Source organism: Ailuropoda melanoleuca, chromosome 5, assembly GCF_002007445.2.
Source record: "Ailuropoda melanoleuca isolate Jingjing chromosome 5, ASM200744v2, whole genome shotgun sequence".
Lineage (NCBI taxonomy): Eukaryota > Metazoa > Chordata > Mammalia > Carnivora > Ursidae > Ailuropoda > Ailuropoda melanoleuca.
The window spans coordinates 108,626,192-108,648,037 of NC_048222.1; the positions used below are offsets into that span (position 1 = coordinate 108,626,192).

The window sequence follows — 21,846 nt, forward strand, 5'->3', positions numbered from 1 at the left end:
ACCCCATTATCTTCCAGACTTGGATACTGAAGCTCAAGGTAACCAAGTGACCTGTCAAAGTCACACCCTGAGCTAATGGCAGAAGAGAATCTAGAATGTATACCTTTTAACATTCAATCCCTTCTGCACTAAATCACATAACCTTCATGTTGTGTGTTGGGCAATGTAAACAGTATGGAATAGTTACTCCAAATGATGAGTAATGCATTTCAGGAAGAGAGAGTTTGTACTCCAAATGATCCATATAAATAGTAAGGCTAGACTGCTCCTAACTTAAGAATACAGTTTCAGCAGAATGCGAACTATTTAAGTACTTTTGTGTGTTACAGTTTACAGAGCTGCATAACGTGCTTGTGCTCAGTGTTCATTCAATATAACGTATTTGTAGAAAAGGATTACTGTATTTACTGCCTGTCAGATACTGTGACTTTGCAAAAAATGTGTAAGAGCCTTTAAGTGACGTGATAACGGTTCTGTTTACCCCGTTTTTACCATCTTCTGCCGTCTCTGATTGCTGACTCCAGGAAAGTGCCCTGAATGTTGTTGTGGTCCAGTCTGGTCCTCAGCCTATTACTGCAGTGCTTGTCAGAAATCATTAGCCACTGATTTCTTTGACTAATGTTGCAGTTGATTGTCTGAATCATGTTCAGACACTGTAAATGAGGCAGAAACATCCTTTCTGCTCACCAACTGTGAAATGGCTAAAGGGGGTTAGATTGCCAGAAATCAGAATAAATGTATTTCCGATAAGACTTGACATTGATTTCAAGCTCAAGATGGTCAACTTGATTTTTTTATTTCTGTATTTCTTACTGCATAAGAGTAAATCTGTTATCATTGCCTCTTTTGTCCTCAAAGTAATGCACTGTATTGAGCACAGTGCCAAACTTTTGTAATGAAATGGCACAATTTTGGGTTTGTGTAGGAGATCTGTAACAGTCAGCTGTACTATCTTTTTATGATGGGTAAGGAAGAAGAGGTAAAAAATACACCCTAGGTAATAGACCATAACTTCTTCTTTACAAACAAACCTGATGGATGACTCTTTATGATTTCACAGACATTTTTTGGTCCAGGTGGGTTTATTTAAACTCTTCTAGAACTCAGACTAAACTAAAAATGAAACATTCAAATGTGGCTAAACTGCTGGGGTTACATTCTCACTCATTTCAGAGTCTCCTGGATGACTCTATAGGCTTTGAGGAGGGAAAACAGCTATCTTTCAGTATTAGAAGGACTGTCACATGGATGAAGGATGGATTCATCTTGTGTTGTCCCACAAAACACAACCATGGTGAGCAGGTAGAAGTTATAGGCTTTGCTTAACCTAACCAATAGTTTTCTCACATAACTCGTCAGTGATACAGTGGCCAGGTCCACAAGGGGATGGTTTCCTATCATGAAGATAGTTGAGGCAAAGGCTAAATCAGGATTTCTTCACATCGACACTATTCACATTTTGGGCTGGATAATTCTTTGTTGGGGGGGCTGTTGTGTGCATTGTAGGGTATCTAGCAGTGTCCTTGGCTTCTACTCAATAAATGACAGTAGCAACCCTCCCAATTATGACAACCTCAAATATCTCCAGACATTACCAAATATCTCCTAGGGGGCAAAATCACCCCCATTTGAGAGCCAATTAGATAAGTCGGGTAAGTATATGGGGAAATTAAGCAGTTGCTTTATTCAAATCTTTAGTAGGTATTATTAATACCTCATCTTATTGGAACCTTATAACATCCCTTCAAGGTAGACTTTATTCATTTCCATTTTATACCTGAGGAAATGGGCTCAGAGAGACTAAGTCACTTGACACATGTCACTCAGCTCAGTAGTAGACTTGTGTGACTTGAAAGCCTATGCTATTTGAAGAAAATGTGAACACCCAGAGGGAAATTTGATTAATTATCCCATAAGTCTCCTCCAGAGCCTGGTCTATGCCCTCAGAGAAGAAGTCCCTACTGATTTCAGATATTGAATTAACTAAGGAAGAGAGCAGTGGGGGAGGGTGGTAAGCCAAGAAAGGAATGTCTATAGAAAAAGAAAATACCAAAAATATGAAGTAAAAGTAGGATTATAACTCTTTGAAATTTTTGCAAAATTACAAAGTTTCCATCCCAAATGGGCTAGATGTTAGAACTTATTTTGTGTGGTGGTTTCCATGAATTGTTTTTCTACAGAAACAATGAAAGATAGGGTCACCAGCCAGAGCATGGAGGCCCGTTTAAACTTCATGTCACTGATCTGTATTAGTTTGAGCTGTGCATGCTCCGTGCTATGCCAGAGGGAGAAAGAAGAGTATTTCCTCTCATTTCCCTAGACACAGGAACAACTCCACATTAAATCTTTTGAGAGGTGCCTGGTCAGTTAAGTGTCCGACCCTTGATCTCAGCTCAGATCTTGATCTCAGGGTCGCTGGGCATGGAGCCTACTTAAAAAAAAAAAAAATTTTTTTAACTTGGATAATGGAAAACAAGGCAAGCAACTGCACCATCTTGTATGTGGCATATTTTAACCAAACACATTGAGCTGCCTAGAAAGTAGAAAGACAAAAACTATGATTAAAAAAGTCCCGCAAAAGACTACGAGCATGTAGAATAAAGAATGGAAGTGAATAAACCACCTCATCTTCAAAACAATAATCAGATTCCTCCCTTGTAATCAAATAGATAAATTGCAACTTGAAAATTTATAACTTTATACCATCAATTAAAATTGTTATAACTTAGTACATGTTACTAGACAAAACATTCTATGGGTGAATCTCAAAGCAGACTTTCTTCTGGACATTGTTGCTTCTGTGTATTCTGGTAAAACCTCTCTGTCATTGTATCACTCCTTCCCTTCCCCAAACCTTTGTTCAAGCTGCCTCCTAACCACAGACCCAATCCTGATATTCCTTTAAAATGCAGATTGTGTTTCTCTTCTCTTCCTATACAGCCTTTCCCAGTTCTTTGTTGTTCCAACACTATCTGCAATTCACTCATGTTTACATTTAATTACAAATTTTCTCCCCACCCCCTAGATACAGTGTGGTGCATGGGGGCAGGGATTTTGTGTTATTTTGCTGCTGTATGTCTAGCACCCAGAACATGGCTCGGCCCATAGAAAACACTCAGCCTTTATTTAATGAATTAATGCCTTTGGACTAGATTTTTAGCCCTTTTTACAGACTTACAGTACTATATAATATCAATGTCTATAAGTCTTATTGCTCTAGTAAGGCCTTTAAGAGCAGGGATATTTATCTATATTACATATACAGATATGTAATATACACTGTACATAAAATATATATATGTGTAGTTTTATCTTGCAGTCGCATCTAATGATCTGATAGAATGAACTAGAAGTGTACTTTGCATAATACATTGGTTCTGAAGGTTGAGCATTATGAAGAAAGCGATAATGTGAGGGAGTTACCTTTTAGGTATCAGTGACTTATAAACACCTGATGTTCACATCTGCTGCACGTTCCCCTCTTCCCTTTTTTCATTCCCTTCTATACCACTTTGATAAGGAGATTATGGAAAAGTGTGTGAAGCTTCTAGAAAACCTGAGGTATAGAAGTAGACCCCAAAAAAGAGGTTATAGAAATCAGCACCTGCATAAAGGATCATATCATAAGGCCTAATTTTAAGAGAAGGCTGGCCTTTGTGTTGTTGTTTTATAACCTTGCCCCAAATTATCCTGCACACACTAACTGAATTGTTTCATTTCACTTTGTTAGGCTGCGTAAAACTCCACCCAGAAGAAGGGATTCCGGGCTAGCAAACATCCTTTAAAATTACAACCTTTGGGGTCACCTGGGCGGCTCAGTCAGTTAAACGTCAACTCTCGGTTTCAGCTCAGGTCATGATCTCAGGGTTGTGAGATTGAGGCCCACATTGGGCTCTATGCTCAGTGGGGCATCTGTTTGAGATTCTCTCCCTCTACCCCCCCCCCCGCTTGCTCTCTCTCTCTCTCTCTCTCTGTCTCCCTCTCTCTAAAAATAAATAAATTTTAAAAAAGTAAAACTACAACTTCTGGCGGAGTTAGTGATCTTTGGGTTGTTCATACCTACATATGAACTGCTTTAATCAACTACTGTCCTTCTGTCAGTCACTCAGCTAAGGAAATTTCCTTGGTGAAATACAAACACACAGGGTGAGGGAGGTGGACCAAAAGGGAATGGGGCAGATGCCAAGGTATTTCGGAATGTTTTCTAAGGCAAATCTTTCTTTCACCCAACGAAAAAGAAAATACATATTTTTCCCCATCTCTCTTCTTTCTCTTCCAAGCAGCAAACATAACTACAAATGAAAGGGTAACATGAGAGATTATTGTAATGATAGAACTTTTCTATGTCTTGACTATGGTGGTGGTGGTTATGTAAATAGATGCATGTGATTCAATCGCATAAAATTAACACCCACATGCGCACGCACACACAGGCACACACAAGCATGTGTAAAACTCATGAAATCTGAATGAAGTGGGTGAATTGTATCAACCTCAGTTTCCTGGTTGTGCTTCGGTACTGTGGTCAGGCGGGGTGTTACCTGGGTGGGGGATAAATGAGAGTGCTCTGTGTTATTTCTTACAATTGCATGTGGACCTACAATAATGTTAAAATGCATAAAGTTTTTAAAACAAATTGACCAGGATAGTGTTTTCTTATAACAGCTGGCTGGGCAGAGGGGTGCGGAGATGATTCCATCTAATCTGGGAAAGTTAGGCTGGGAGCGATAGTCAGCAGAGTGGTTTAAAGCAGATTTCAGCTGTGAAAACAGGTACAAGGGCCATTATTGCTGTAATTTTTTTTCTGTGTTAATGCTGTCTAAAGTAAGGGGACTGTGAGAGCGGATGTGCCCTCATCACTGGAAGTCCTCAACATGTAAGGATAGAAAACAATTGGGTGTTTGAAATAAATAGACCTATTAATGACTTCTTATGTATCTGCCCTTAAAGGTGCCAAGCTCAGGCATGAAATTGATTCTTAAAATCTTCTGGGAGGAAGATTTTTTTCTCAATCTCTCTCCCTCTCTCTCTCCCCCCCTTTTTCTCTCCCCCCCCCCACTTTGTTGACAGGTGACAATCTTGACTTAAATCAATGCTTTCTTGAAGGGTATTGCAGCAAAAGAAATTAATGATCCTTAAAATTTTATTTTACAGCAAACAATTCGTCAAAAGAATTTGTCATATAGTGCCAGCATTATTCTCATTTTTTATGTTAAGTATTCTACTAGTTTTGTTTTTAGGTGACCAATAGACATTATCTCATTTTAAGAACTTGGATTCTATTTGAAAATGCTCTTTCAGGTAAATCAGTTTTATTCTAGTGGGAAGATAAAGCCTTTAAAACTTCAAGTAAAATAGTTATCAAAGCTTCATCTCCATTATTCACTAAAATTATTGGAGAAATTTGAGTAGCCATGTTGCACTCAATTTTTATTAGATATATGAACTAACTTTTCCAACTGTGATAGCCTTGTAATCATGCACAGTTTGGTGTTTGTTGAAATTTACCTAGTACTATGCTTAATCAGTGCTCTCCTCTGTCTTTTGACAAAGGTTGATTAAGTGCATTGTCAATACAGTTTAAATACATACATAATGAATTTCCAATTCATCAAAATAGTTTGCACCTGAGAGTCTTTATTCTCTCCGTTTATCTTTGTTTTGTGGTGATAGAATTTAACGGTCCTGGCCCTGGATTTGTTTCCAACATATGGCTTGTCCGAGGGATGTTTGGTCAAATACAGTGGATCCCTCAGATCTGCACACTGTATTTTCTCCCCTTGAAGTATTCTTTGTCAAAAAGATTCCACTGTTTGTCTAATGATTCAAACTGATTAATGTTTATTTATTTGTAAAATTATACCCTGCCTACTTTAATTAAAAAGCAGGTAAGGTAGCTTACCATAAGAGCAATATAAAACATCTTTATTTCCTACACAATTAGTAATCTCATGCTATTTTTCCACTTTTATGAGTTTTTCCTTTGTATTTTAACAATGTCCTTTCTACTCCCCTTCGATCGAACTACAGGATTCCCCAGTCTGCTGAATTTTGCCTTGTGTTCTTCTCGTGATTCACCTGTCTGCATTTACTCTCTCCCACTAGAACTCACACTGCTAAGGAGCAGAGGTCCTGTCTGATTTAGATGGGCTCCTCTGTGGCACTTTGTAGGTCTTCAGTCATGTCATTCATTGCTTCCCTGCTGGGCCAGTAATGAACCAAATGCTTCCTACTGCCTAGAGAGTTCCTGTTTTTAGGTAAAATGTGTGAGCTGACCTATGAACTCTCTCAAACCACAAATTAAAATGTGTTGCCTTTACTTTGAGGAGGGAAGCCCTTACAAGGAGCTGTTCACTAATGGCTGGTTCGCAGATTCCCACGGAATTCTTGTCCTGTGGTTTACATAGCATTCTGTATTCTCTCCTGGTGGCCTCGCAGCAACTCTCAAGAGCAGGTTTTCTTTTTCATTTCTGAGAAAAGCTTCTCCAGGAGAAATGTATGAAAGAACTAGGACTGGAATCCAAGTTGTCTTACTCTGAGGTTAGTGTTCATTCCAGTAGACCATGTCTGGCTCCAGGAGGAAGCTTCTATGGAGTCAAGTCTGAGGCCAAAACCAAAAGCCCAGACTGAGCCCTTTTTCGCCCCTGCTCCTTCCAGGAAATGCTGCACACTTGTGTGGGATAGACGTCATCAGCCCTGAAGTATTTACCTGTAATTTCTTGGATACCTAGCCTCCTAACCATAGGGTAAAGAGTCACACCGCTAAGATAATGGGTACCTGCAGGTACTTACTATACTGCTTGCTTCAGGTGGCCAGGGGCATGGGAGAGTACGAAGGATAAGCATGGTGCAAGCCCTGGGGAATCCTCCCTTCAGTCATTGCTGATTCACACAGTGCATCAACCCAAACCTCTGTACCACAAGACTGTAAATGCCTTCAGGGCTGCAAGCGTGTCCCCTTCTATTTAAGATTTCTTAGGGTCTAACATGGTACCTGGTACACAGTAATGGTATTTGCTGAATAAACAAATTGTTTTTGGCAGGAAATATAATACTCAATCTTAAAGTTCTAGAATGTCATATAAAGATGTATGGACCAAAAAAGACACTAGAAGGTCTCTTTCTAAACATTTTGATATTTGTATTCAATAAGATCTCTTGTAAGTTAACAANAACAATTCGTCAAAGAATTTGTCATATAGTGCCAGCATTATTCTCATTTTTTATGTTAAGTATTCTACTAGTTTTGTTTTTAGGTGACCAATAGACATTATCTCATTTTAAGAACTTGGATTCTATTTGAAAATGCTCTTTCAGGTAAATCAGTTTTATTCTAGTGGGAAGATAAAGCCTTTAAAACTTCAAGTAAAATAGTTATCAAAGCTTCATCTCCATTATTCACTAAAATTATTGGAGAAATTTGAGTAGCCATGTTGCACTCAATTTTTATTAGATATATGAACTAACTTTTCCAACTGTGATAGCCTTGTAATCATGCACAGTTTGGTGTTTGTTGAAATTTACCTAGTACTATGCTTAATCAGTGCTCTCCTCTGTCTTTTGACAAAGGTTGATTAAGTGCATTGTCAATACAGTTTAAATACATACATAATGAATTTCCAATTCATCAAAATAGTTTGCACCTGAGAGTCTTTATTCTCTCCGTTTATCTTTGTTTTGTGGTGATAGAATTTAACGGTCCTGGCCCTGGATTTGTTTCCAACATATGGCTTGTCCGAGGGATGTTTGGTCAAATACAGTGGATCCCTCAGATCTGCACACTGTATTTTCTCCCCTTGAAGTATTCTTTGTCAAAAAGATTCCACTGTTTGTCTAATGATTCAAACTGATTAATGTTTATTTATTTGTAAAATTATACCCTGCCTACTTTAATTAAAAAGCAGGTAAGGTAGCTTACCATAAGAGCAATATAAAACATCTTTATTTCCTACACAATTAGTAATCTCATGCTATTTTTCCACTTTTATGAGTTTTTCCTTTGTATTTTAACAATGTCCTTTCTACTCCCCTTCGATCGAACTACAGGATTCCCCAGTCTGCTGAATTTTGCCTTGTGTTCTTCTCGTGATTCACCTGTCTGCATTTACTCTCTCCCACTAGAACTCACACTGCTAAGGAGCAGAGGTCCTGTCTGATTTAGATGGGCTCCTCTGTGGCACTTTGTAGGTCTTCAGTCATGTCATTCATTGCTTCCCTGCTGGGCCAGTAATGAACCAAATGCTTCCTACTGCCTAGAGAGTTCCTGTTTTTAGGTAAAATGTGTGAGCTGACCTATGAACTCTCTCAAACCACAAATTAAAATGTGTTGCCTTTACTTTGAGGAGGGAAGCCCTTACAAGGAGCTGTTCACTAATGGCTGGTTCGCAGATTCCCACGGAATTCTTGTCCTGTGGTTTACATAGCATTCTGTATTCTCTCCTGGTGGCCTCGCAGCAACTCTCAAGAGCAGGTTTTCTTTTTCATTTCTGAGAAAAGCTTCTCCAGGAGAAATGTATGAAAGAACTAGGACTGGAATCCAAGTTGTCTTACTCTGAGGTTAGTGTTCATTCCAGTAGACCATGTCTGGCTCCAGGAGGAAGCTTCTATGGAGTCAAGTCTGAGGCCAAAACCAAAAGCCCAGACTGAGCCCTTTTTCGCCCCTGCTCCTTCCAGGAAATGCTGCACACTTGTGTGGGATAGACGTCATCAGCCCTGAAGTATTTACCTGTAATTTCTTGGATACCTAGCCTCCTAACCATAGGGTAAAGAGTCACACCGCTAAGATAATGGGTACCTGCAGGTACTTACTATACTGCTTGCTTCAGGTGGCCAGGGGCATGGGAGAGTACGAAGGATAAGCATGGTGCAAGCCCTGGGGAATCCTCCCTTCAGTCATTGCTGATTCACACAGTGCATCAACCCAAACCTCTGTACCACAAGACTGTAAATGCCTTCAGGGCTGCAAGCGTGTCCCCTTCTATTTAAGATTTCTTAGGGTCTAACATGGTACCTGGTACACAGTAATGGTATTTGCTGAATAAACAAATTGTTTTTGGCAGGAAATATAATACTCAATCTTAAAGTTCTAGAATGTCATATAAAGATATGGACCAAAAAAGACACTAGAAGGTCTCTTTCTAAACATTTTGATATTTGTATTCAATAAGATCTCTTGTAAGTTAACAAAATTCATGAATTCTGCCCCTTCACTCAGAAAGGTCTATGTCAAGTTATATCAGACTTAATGTAGGTGTTGTCAGTTATGCAAGACAAAGTGAAGGGAATATTCTCAGGTTTATACAAGGCATATTAAGAGGCTTAAAAATAAGAATCAAAATTTTGAACTTAGCAGGTTTAACAGGAATTAAAACACTGGGTCAATATGTATCAGTAAGTTTTAATATCAGTGTTCTATCAAGCAGTCACTTATAAACCACACACACACAAAAAAACAAAAACAAATTTTATGAGGTATCATGATGGCCTCATTGAAATTATTTCCCAAATATTAACCTTAAGAAAGTAAAGCCAAATATCAGCACTGCCTCTGATACTTAAATCTTCAAAGCTGTCTAATTCAGGCAGTAGCACACAGCGCGTATTTACGTCCTCCCTCACCCTGACTCTCTCTCCAAACGCTGTCAAATGACTTTAACTAATTCTGTCTTAGAAAATGTGCAAAAAGGATTTCCATAGAGGTCATTGGAGATTTCCTGTGTCCTCATGTGTGTAATAGGTTGGGTCAAATAACAATGAAGGAAGAAGAAAGAATAGGAATTTTGTTTTACATATTTTCCTCCTTCTGGCCACTGAAAGAGAAGAAAGAATAGAAAGGGAAATTATACCATAAACACGGTGTCAGTGTTAAATTAAATTAAGATCATATGTTTGGCTGTGGCAGCCATAATCTTTTGATTATTGAAGAGATTGTTGGTAATGAAGTACATTTTTAAGAAATATTTTTAGTGTATACCAAATACACGCACAAACTGAGATATGCATCCAATAAAATGATAGATTTAGAAATTGCTTGGCACCTAAATTCACACTTTTCAAAATGCTATTTATAGAAAGAAAAGTGATATTTAAGCTACCCCAGTAGAATATTATAATCTGCCTTCTATTACCTTCAATAATAGTACCATATTTTAAAATAATGTTGTAAACCATTCAATTATTTATTCACACCTAAGTTCTATAAATTGGAAGATTTGAGATTGTACAAGAAAAGAATTATTTTTACAAAAGTAAGACCTCACTGTCATGGCTTAAAGACATTGCTGTGAAACAAGTTATGCTATAGATAAAAATAAACCAAACCAACATGAATTTTTAATAAACAAAAAATATTTTATGGAGACATTAAGAACAACTATTAATTTTCATCTTTTCTGTTATGAAATGAAACATCAGGGAATCTGGTCGTGCTGTATATTTAATATGTATTTCTTTTCCTGATAGGTCCTTGACACGTACAGTAAAATCTCCACAGAGCTGGATGATGATCTCAGCCTGGGGAGAGCCTATGAAGCAATAGCCAAGGTCCTGCAGAGGTAAGTTAGCACATCCTTGTCTTGCTGTCACTGTGAATTCACTCAGCTGTGAAAGACTTAAATTGTTTGAGGTCTGTCGCTTTCCATTACTGCCTGCTTAAATTTTAAGCAGTGCCCTTCTTAAGTGACCCTTTCATCGTAAGTTATTTTAAACCAATGTGGTATTTTAAAATATGCACCTAAACCTTCCTTTGTCTATGCCTCCTTTGTATGATTTTATTTTTGTTTTTCTGTAAGTTTAGTGATGACCTTGAATGAAAGGGAAAAATCAGGTCACATCTCACAGGTTAAAAAAGCAGAGAGCACAGCAATATATAGTATGCTTCAGTAACTGGGGCTCACCGCAACCTTTCCGGATCTCTTCTTGGAGGAAAGTTTTCCTTTATGCTTCAGTCTTGCTTCTTCCATTAAGACATCTCTCCTTTGAGCGTACGCATCTGGATAAACAACTGAATACAAGAACGATACTCCTGCTATTTCATTTAAAACAGACAATTTAAAAAAAGTATACCTGAACAAATTTTTCCATGGAAAACGTGATTTGCCCTTCACTTATTTTCTTGTGATCATTTACTTTTTGCACTATGTTGTAACATTATTATTTAATTCAAAGTAGGATAAGAAAAGTTATCAAAATTAAGGCATTGGTCTTTGGTATGTTATCTTATACCCAAGATATGGCTTTTTAATAATGGTGGTGCTGGTCGCAGTAGTAGTTAGTAGTGGTGAGAAGAAGAGAAAGAACAGATACAGGTTGTGTCAAGTTCTAATTCCTGTATTTCAGCTTGTAAACATATACAAGGTAGTGTTTTAAAAGACAAAATTGTTATTTAAAAGACATTTAAAAGATTAAATGCCTAGTGAACTGAAAGTACATCATCATTATATAATTACCACTGCTAATATAATAATCATTAATAATTAAATAAATAATTAAATATTAAAATACCCATGCCAACAAAATGAAGGTCTCTACAAAGTACCAAATAAAAGGCAATGCAGTCACTGCTGGATAAGTGGTTAGGGACACAGATATAGCTGCGAGGAAAAGTATGGCTATGTACTCCAGGAAGGTGGGGTCAGCCATGGATAAAGCAAGGAACCCGTGGGTGTTGTGGCTCTTCCAAGTCGAAATCGTTAACTAACCCATGGAAAATCAACCCAGCTATCCCTTAAACGTTTACTTTCCATGTAACAACTGGAAAGAAGCAGGTGTTTGAACACAAAGAAGAGATTTATAAGTTTTCAGTTTAATGTCTATTTGTAACACACCAACTCTGTGCCCTTTGGTGCAATTCATTTTGATTATTAAATTACTTGACTGTTGTTAACATGGCCCAGAATCAGTAGAAAATGGTTGGAGTGTTTGTCTTGCTTTGTAGTAACAGACCTGGCCTAAGCTTATACAGTCAAATAAATGCATTTCTTAACATGTTTATAAAATATTTTTTACAAAATGACATGTGTTCCAGCATGACTAAAGAGATAAAACTCCAGGGGAAAATGATTTTCTTTTATAAACCTGCATTGAACACTTACTATGTCATCAGGGTTGGAATGCCACGTTGGTTACTGATAGTTTTTATTTCTTAAACTTCGGTACGTATGAGGTTATCTCAAAATAATTCTCACCTGTTAAAGACAAGTGTCTCTCTTGGAATATTTTAATATCCACTCAAGGATCTGAATTCCTGGTCTATACAGTAAAACCTAATGGGAGAGTTGAACGATTATCTGGTAAATATTGGCAATAATAACAGACAGACAATTTAATGTGAGTGTTTTGGGGGGTTAAAATATTTTATTTATTTGACAGAGAGAAAACGAGCACAAGCAAGGGGGGCTTAGGCAGAGGGAGAGGGAGAAGCAGACTCCCCACTGAGCAGGGAGCCTGATGCAGAACTTGATCCCAGGACCTGGAGATCATGACCTGAGCTGCAGGCAGTCATTTAACCAACTGAGCCAGCCAGGCGCACTGACAATTTAATGTTTTAATTTGGCTGAAGTGTTATTTGGGGCTTAGATGTAGAAAAGGATACAGCTATAATTTGATATAAAGTAGGATGTGTTTTTGGCAGAAATAGGGACAATTCTATTCCAACAGTCTAGGAGCCTGCCTTGGGGCAAACATATAATAGGCAGGAAGATTGAGCTCCTCCTCACTTTTCTACCCAATGAAACAAATTCCACCTATAAGAATTCCCATCTACTAAGTACCAGTGAAGCCATCAATTTGTATGGTAGGCCTGGGTTCTAAGTTTTATAATGTTATGTAATACACAAGAGAGTACAGGAGATGCTTCTGCTGGGGCCATAGGGAAGAAGTACCCCAGGGACACTGCAGGATTTCCAATCCAAATCTACCATTTTGCAGCATTGTTGGTAGTTATGGAGTAGCATTCAGGGGAGCGTTAAGCCTCAGCATATTCTCTCACCCCCTAGTTATCTAAGAAGTCTTATTAAATCAAGTCCACTGATTACTAAAAATGCCTTGATACAAATTTTGTGGTCATTTTTTAAAATTTTTCACTTTAAAGTCTTGGTGTTCTTGGATACATGCGCGCACACACACACACACAAACATCCTTTTCATAGTCCTAAATTGTCCTCAGATTAGCAACAACAGGCAAGAAATGTAACACAACCAAAATAGGGGAAATTATGGGAGCAGTGGTGGAGAAATAAATCAAGCTGAACATGAAGCTTTACATCTTCTCTAAATCTCTTTTTCCTAACCTGTGCAATTGCACAAGTTTCACTAATGGTAGCCCTATCTCTATAAATATATTTCATCTCTTTAAAGAAAATGGAAGAGGATAGACATGTCTAGCATAAGTGTGTGTCTAAGGCTATCAGCTGAGCGTGCATGAAAGGTGAATAATCTCTAAGGCTAGAAGCTTCTAAAATGGTTATAAGAATTTATACTAAGCCTTCAATTGAAAAATACGCCATATTTCCTCAAGACTAAAGGACTTGGTAATACAGAGTTGTCCGTTTGGTAATGCTGGACCCAGCCATGCCATTAGAGTTATTGATGAAGGTTTTAATAGTGAACAGTGTTTGTTATTTTTGCTGTTGTTCTGAATAATATTAATTGCACAAGGGGTTAAGCAGCATAACAGAAAATAAGCATTACGTCTTTCCCTGCCCCCCTTGGAATACTAGTGAAGAAAAGGGGGGGTTGATATTATAAAATGATAAAAATTGCCTATGACACAGCTATAAAAGCTAGAATTATGGTCTATAAAACAAAGAGAGAGTGAGTTGAGAAATTACCAAGTAAATATTATTATTAACACAGACAATTTGAATAAATACAGAGAGCAAAATTCCTGTTTTCTTTACGGCCTTTTTTTTTTTTGCCTCATTTACTGAAATAACTCATTTTACTGAAATGCCGAGACTCTCCAAATAATCAGGATGACTTTTGAAAAGAATCTAGGGGAAAAAAATCACAAAAATGAGAATTGGTCAAGACACATCGGTCACAACTAGCCTACCTCCAGGTTTATTCCATACTCATTGTAAATTTTCTCGCAAACTCGGGTTAAATTATTTCCTAGAAAACTTTCCACAGTGGAGATCTTTCAATCAATCAGTACAAAGTTTCAAGTGTGAAAATTACCTTTCTGTTATAGCTGAAAATTAATTTCTTTTTGCTTGAGAGAAATGACATGCCCTAGTAATTTTCATATATTCTTTAAAATGGAACATCCGGGCTTTGATCCGAAAGTTCCTAAAAATGACCCCCCAAAAATACATCAAAACATTTCTATTAATTCATGAAATTAAGAACAGCTTTTTACATTTTCTCCTGTCACTGATTCCATTTGCCTTATTACTTTCATCTGTGGCCCACAAACTTGGTGGCACAATCAACAATCCCCTTAGTGGCTGTTTCATCTCTGCTCTATTTGATTTCTTCTCTCTGAGTAAATGATTAAGTTTTCATGCATTGGTTCAACCAAAATCTATGTTCACTCAACCACATCCTTTATTGATTACTTCTACTGCAAACAGTAGGCCAAGTGTGATATACATAATTGGACAGTTGTCAAGGGATGTGGGTGTTAACAGTCCTGTTTTCCCAGTTGGAAACTGGAATCACCTTGATACACAAATATTCTGCACTGTTTCATTCTCATCCTTTGGACCGAGGAGTCCTGTTCCTCAGAATATATGTTTTTAACTCTCTAAGGTCTGGTTGAATGAATTTAATGATTATACCATATAATATGCTGTTCAAGTTGCACCTGTGCACTGCATATAGAAAACTGGAATTAATATTTGTCTAACATTTTAACCTTGTCCTTTAACTTATAAAAATAATCTGTAGCTTTTCTATGAGAAAATATTTGATCCTTTCCCTTCCAAAGAAAGATTGGCTTCTAAATCTGTTGCCAACTTTGAAATTTGGAAACTCTTTAAGCAACACATAATGTGTCCATTTCAGATGCTATAGTAACAGTTTTGCCAGCTGTAGAGCTGTATGTACCTTCACTGAGTGGAACATATAATTTATACTAGAAAGACTTTTTCTCTAGATTATTTGTTAGAACAAGTTTCAAATAATTTTAGATGTTTTGGAAATCTATCGCTACTTTGGGAGAAAAACAACTGGACTCACCCAGCAATAGTTTTGTTTATACTGTTTTGTATTTCTTGCTCACAGAATTTGGTTTTTTGTTTGTGTATGTTGTGATTTAACAATCCTCAGCAGGCCAAGCCTAATCCAAAATGTACTCCCATCAAAAATACATCAGCTTTTAGGAACATGAACATAAATAACCTTCAGTGAGTCCATTTTAGCTAAAAAAAATAATAATTTTTCCCTGAGGTTTTAAAGTGATATGCAAAGAAGTCTACTTTTTTTTTCTTATATCATCAACTTTTTTTCTTGACTATTGCAGTCTAAGAAAGAGCTTGAAGAGTTCACATCAATTTGATAAAACATTTTTAGTCCTAGAGATCTACAAGTTTGCTCAAAATTCTAAATAGTGTACTATTTTATTTATCAATAATTTTATACCCTCCAGCTCTCTCAATACTATTTTAGTTGTCCCACAAAACAAATATTTAAATTTGTAAGTGTACCTCTCATGGTACTTTACTCCATGTCTGTATTTGAAATATTCCTCAAACAATTCATAATTTTTCCGGAGAATTGAGCTTTGCCTAAATGTGGAAGAAAATTCTTCATGATTTTGTTATGAAAAAATGAGAACAGAATCATAACAGCAATATTCACAACTTCAGGAATGTGAAATTCCATTCTATTTCTGATACTTAGAGCATTCTTTTACCAATAAGAAAGGAAAAAAGAATGCGTCTGATAGTACCTGGCACTCAAGTAAACAAAAAGTGTTAATTCTTTGACGCTCTCCCCTAAAAGCCAGATACCAGGACTTTACGTGCCATCTGTCTTGCAGAGTGTACGTTCACATGATGGCACTTCATTCATTGCATAATGGAAGATTTTCAAAAACTACACTAAGTGGGGAGCCTGGGTGGCTCAGTTGGTTAAGCCTCCAATTCTTGATTTCAGGTTAGGTCATGATCTCAGGGTCCTGGGATTGAGCCCCACCCTAGGCTCTGCACTCAGCAGGGAGTCTGCTTGTCTCCCTCTCCTTCGGCCTCCCCGACATGTGCTTGCTTACTCGCTCTCTCTCTGTCTCTCTCAAATAAAATAAATATATCTGTAATGCAATCTAACTTATTTTTGCAAACATACCGTAGCTTATCTATGAAAATGAACATTATCCTCGTCAAATCTTGGGAGGTTATGCAAGTTGATACCTCTAATCCTGACATTGCCTATTTAAAATTAAACTCTTCTGAAATATTTCTGAGCTTGTTGCATATGCTTATGATATGCATATCAAAATGTATATGTGTGTATATGGAGACACACACGCACACACACACATATATATATTCAAAATAGCAGCACATCATTGTTTGAGAGGTGGGTTTGGTCTTTGGAAATAGCCAAAAGAATTTAGAGTCACATTTAGAAAATGCAATAAATAATCCCTATGGGTAACCCAATTTTTGAAACAAAATTCATTAAGTTACTTATGAATGCTTTACACTACTGTACCATGCAGGAGTTTCCTAAAGAGGAATTCCAAAATTGCCATTAGCCTCATCATTAGATGACATCACTTAGAGGAAATAATCTTCCTTTGCATGCTTGGTATGTCTGGACAACTAGAAATATGGATATGAAGCACAGGGGGAAAATCAGGGCTAGAAATATGGATTTGCCAGACATATGCATATAGGAGTTAGGGCATGGCATTGTAGGAAATATAACTGCCCACAGTAATGTTTCAATGGAGGAGAAATAAATGCCTGGGACAGAACTCTAGAAATAGCCAAATTTGGACAGGCAGAGACCTCAATGTCAGTGAAATATCTGGGAAAATGAGAGATAAAGGAGAAAGAAAATGGAGATCGGCCAAGAGTCCCAGACACCAGGGAGGGAGAAACATGTGGGAAAAGATGGGAAATTTAGCAGCAACTCCCAACGTGCGTTATAGATCTGTATAAGGGTAGAGAGGAAGAAACATGGGAGTAGAACACAGGACCTGTGAGTCTATAAGCCCACTAAACATTTTATGCAGTTTAAAATTCAAAGATGTTTCCCACGATACATATTATAATTTTTTGAATTTATATGGATGCTTTGAGATAACAATTGTATTCACTGGCTTTGGCTCAAAATCTGTTTGACTCCCTTTTAAGGCTAAATTTATCCCAAAACACTAGAATTGCTTTGTGAAGATATTCAAATAAATGTGCTGTAGGTTTTAAAGTACTTTAGACAGTTCATAGTACCTATCTCAGGTAATACTATGTACCAATGTTTATGTTTATCTCTCCAAATTGACAGTGAAACACTTTAAGGGCAGGAACCATATTCCCCAGCAACTAACGCATTGTAGGTCATTTGATAATCTCTCATGGAAGTTACTGAAATAAAAAGATGTTCTTGGTGTTACCAAAATATCCATGAGACAAAGAGTTGACAGTCATGGACTCCAAACATCCAGTGACTGATATACTCACATTACCTGGGAGCTTAATTTTTATGAGTATTGCATAAGCGTTTCCCTTCTCAAATTTTCATCCATTCCTTTATTTTATAATATCTTTCATATTATATATGAATCTTAGTACATGCTAAGCACCTCAGTAGTAACTGTATGTCATTCTAAGCATTTTGCCAGTATATTTACAACAACTTGTATGGATGACTTTAGTGACAACTAAGATTTCACAGCTGAGGGACACTTGCAAGAACAAACTACCATTCACCATAAACTTTTTAAAGGTTTTATTTAAAAAATAACAGCTTTATTGAGATATAAGCCATATACCATACAGCTCACCCCTCTTTTTTGACATTCGAAGACTAGTTTTATTAAATATTTAGTATAGATCAAAGACTATGTGATAATAATGCAGTTGTTCCTCAGAGCTTCTGTGTTTATTTCCATAAAGATCATAGAAAAACAGCATGTAAACAAAATATTTAATTTTAGTCAGTGTTTAAAGGCAACTTGAGAGAGGGCATCCAAGATGGTGGCATTTGAAGATCCTGAACTCACCTTCCATAGACACACTGAATATGTAGCTATATATGGAATAGTTCCTTCTGAAAAAGATCTGAAAACTGGCTGAACAGCTCCTTTACAACAAACAGTAAAAGACCCACATCTAGATGAGTGGGAGAGACTGAGATATACTCTTACCAAACCCCACCTGCCACATGGCAATCCATAATTGGGAGTGATTTCACAATTCTGTAATTTCTTCCTGAGGAATGAGGAGTTCATGCCCCACATCAGTCACTCCAGCCTCTGAGACCTGCAATGGAGAGACGAGCCCCCAAAATGTCTGGCTTTGAAAACCAACAATGCTCACATCCAGGAAACCCAAAGGGCTGTAGGGAACTAGAGTACTTCTCTTAAAGAGCTTGTATGCAGACTTACTTACCCCAGGGACCAACACAAAAGTAGCAGTTTGAAAAGTACATAGACTATATGTGAAGTTTGCTAATCTTAAATCATATGCCAGAGGAGCAGAGGCCTATGAGACTCTCTGCAGGGATGAGGCACTGGCAGGTCCCATTTTTGCACTATTTCTCTACCTTGATAGCTCAAGCAAGTGTGTCCCAGCTCTGTGCTCTCCTGCTGCCTTGCTAAAACTGTTGGACATATGAAGTCTACACAGGAGATGCTCCCCAGTCACCTGGCTCTGGTAGCCAGAGGTGCTTGCATTCCTGGGACCCATGAGACTGTAACAGAGAGACAGTTCCTGGCAGGTTAACATCCCCAGAGTACTACAGAGATAGAAGTCTGAAACACACTCCCGATCTTTCTGTGAAAGAGGCCTATTTACTTGTCCTGTGACTTGCATCTGAACGGCAGACTTCAAGATTGCCACATACCTAGAGGCTGCAGAGGTGCGCTCAGGGAATATAGGCCACGTGAGGCCATCTTTCTGCATTCTTCAGGCCTTGCTACAGTGCACTGGTGCCTCACAGAAAGGAGCTTATACACTCATCTGAAGCCCCAAATTTTGCAGCTGTCACGCAAGGGACACCTCCAGGTCACCTGGTCTGAAGGTCAGCAGGGTTTACAATTACAGCCCCACAGGATTATATATATTTGAATACTTTAAAGCTGCTGCCTGAGCATCTGGCTTCCAGTAAGCCTGAAAGTAGGTGCTGACCGAGATCCCTCCCTTGGAAAACTGACAGGTCTTGGCACACTTCAACACCTGGGACGTATCAAGAATAAATCCCGTTGCTTAGGTAATTGCAAAGGTTCAAGAGACAACTAAGAGCTAGAGCAATGTTGAACAACAAGGTTCACCTCCTGTACAAGTCCACTCCTTCAAGCTTAGAAGAGGTAGTGTTTCACCTAATACATAGAAACAAACAGAGAATCAAGAAAAATGGGGAAACAGAGGATTATGATCCAAATGAATAAGCAAGATAAAACCTCAGAAAAAAATTTAATGAAATGGAGATAAGTAATTTACCTGATAGAGAGTCAAAAGTAATGTAATTAAGCTTCTCAATGACTTGGGAGAAGAATGCATGAACACAGTGAGAACTTCACCAAAGAGATAGAAAATATAAGAAAGCACAGAAGTAAACAGAAGTCACAGAGCTGAAGAATATACTAACCGAAGTGAAAAATACACTAGAGTGGTTCAACAGCAAACTATGTGAAGCAGAAGAAAGGATCAGTGATCTAGAAGACAGAGCAGTGGAACTCACCCAAATAGAGCAGCAAAAAGAGAGAAGAATTTTTATTTTTATTTTTATTTTTTTTTAAAGATTTTTTATTTATTTGACAGAGATAGAGACAGCCAGTGAGAGAGGGAACACAAGCAGGGGGAGTGGGAGAGGAAGAAGCAGGCTCCCAGTCGAGGAGCCTGATGTGGGGCTCGATCCCAGAACGCCGGGATCACGCCCTGAGCCGAAGGCAGACGCTTAACCGCTGTGCCACCCAGGCGCCCCGAGAGAAGAATTTTTAAAAGGGAAGGTAACTTAGAAGACCCTGGAGACAACAACAAACAGAATAATATTTATAATGTAAGGGTCCCAGAAGAGACCAGAGAGCGAAAGGGGGAGAAAACTCATTTGAAGAAATAAATTGCTGGGGTGCCTGGGTCGCTCAGTTGTTAAGCATCTGCCTTCGGGTCATGTCATGATCCCAGGGTCTTGGGATCGAGCCCTGCATCGGGCTCCCTGCTCAGTGGGAAGCCTGGTTCTCCCTCTCTCACTCCTCCTGCTTGTGTTCCCTCTCCCACTGTGTCTCTCTTTGTCAAATAAATAAATAAAATCTTTAAAAGAAAGAAAGAAAGAAAGAAAGAAAGAAAGAAAGAAAGAAAAGAAAAAGAGAAAGAAAGAAATTGCTGAAAACTTACCTAACATGGGGGAAAAACAGACATCCATATTCAGGAATCCCAGATAGATTCAAATAAGATGAACCCAAAAAGATCCACACCAAGATACATTATAATTAAAATATCAAAAGTTAAAGATAATGAGAGAATTTTTTAAAAAGCAAGAGAAAAGCAAGTTGTTACATCCAAGGGAAACCCCAAAGACTATCAGTAGATTTTTCAACAGAATCTGCAGGTGAGAAGGGAGGCAAATAATAAATTCAAAGTGCTAAAACAAAAAAAATTGCAGCCCAAAATACTCCACCCAGCAAGGTTATCATTCTGAATTGAAAGAGAAAGGGGAGTTAAGATGGCGGAGGAGTAGGGGACCCCTTTTTCAGCCGGTCCCCTGAGTCTAGCTGGATAGGTACCAGACCAGCGTGAACATCCACGGAATCAGCCTGAGACGCAGGAAGATACATCTGGATCTCTACAAATGAACATCTCCAGCGCTGAGTTATCGAGGTATGAAGCGGGGAGCCGTGAAACCGCGCACAGATATCGGAAGATAAACGGAAGGGGGAGGGAGCCGCTGCGTTCGGGCACCGGGAAGCGATAGCCGCCTGCGGGGTGGGGGGGGGCGGACTCCGGGACAGCACCAGCAAGAGAAAAGACTGAGACCCTGAGCCGGGAGCACGTGCCACCAGACTGAAACGGAGCTCCGGTGTGCTCACTGGAATCAGAATGAGACCGGGAGCTCTGGGAGCACGCGGGGGGTGGCTGGCGGCTGGTGTGTTAGAAGCACAAAGGATAGAGACATGCTGGCCCTGGAAGTGAGGGCTGGGATGCTGGGTGTGGGGCGCACATCCCCGGACGCTGCAGGGTTGAGTAGCACCAACAGAAACAGAGTTAAAGTGGCCAGAACATCAGTGGAGAACAGTCCGCAATCCCTCTGTTCTGAGACAGAGGCTGAGATTCGGCCGCTACTGCTCTGGCTCTCAGAAGAGGCACAGAAAACCGCCAGGGAAAGCCGCCAGAGAACAAAAGCCTGGAAATACGGCTCACAGTGTGCCCATCCCCATCCCCCCTCACAGGGGACACGGAGACTCTACCCAAACAGGGTTGCCTGGGTATCGGCGTGGCAGGCCCCTCCCCCAGAAGGCAGGCTGAAAAATCAAGAAGCCCACATCCCGGGGCGCCTGGGTGACGCAGTCCTTAAGCGTCCGTCTTTGGCTCAGGGAGTGATCTCGGCATTCCGGAATCAAGTCCCGCATCGGGCTCCTCCGCTGGGAACCTGCTTCTTCCTCTCCCACTCCCCTGCTTGTGTTCCCTCTCTCGCTGGCTGTCTCTCTGTCACATAAATAAATAAAATCTTAAAAAAAAAAAAAAA

The 21,846-nt window shown here is 38.9% G+C and overlaps 1 protein-coding gene across 1 annotated transcript in view; it reads left to right on the forward strand.

Moving 5' to 3' along the window:
• The window catches only part of TTC29 (tetratricopeptide repeat domain 29), a 241,196-nt gene that overhangs the window by 117,385 nt on the left and 101,965 nt on the right, over positions 1-21,846 (forward strand). Inside the window, exon 9 of the mRNA XM_034661550.1 lies at positions 10,462-10,553. Within this exon, the coding sequence (XP_034517441.1) occupies positions 10,462-10,553 (92 nt within the window). The remainder of the gene's footprint in view (positions 1-10,461; positions 10,554-21,846) is intronic.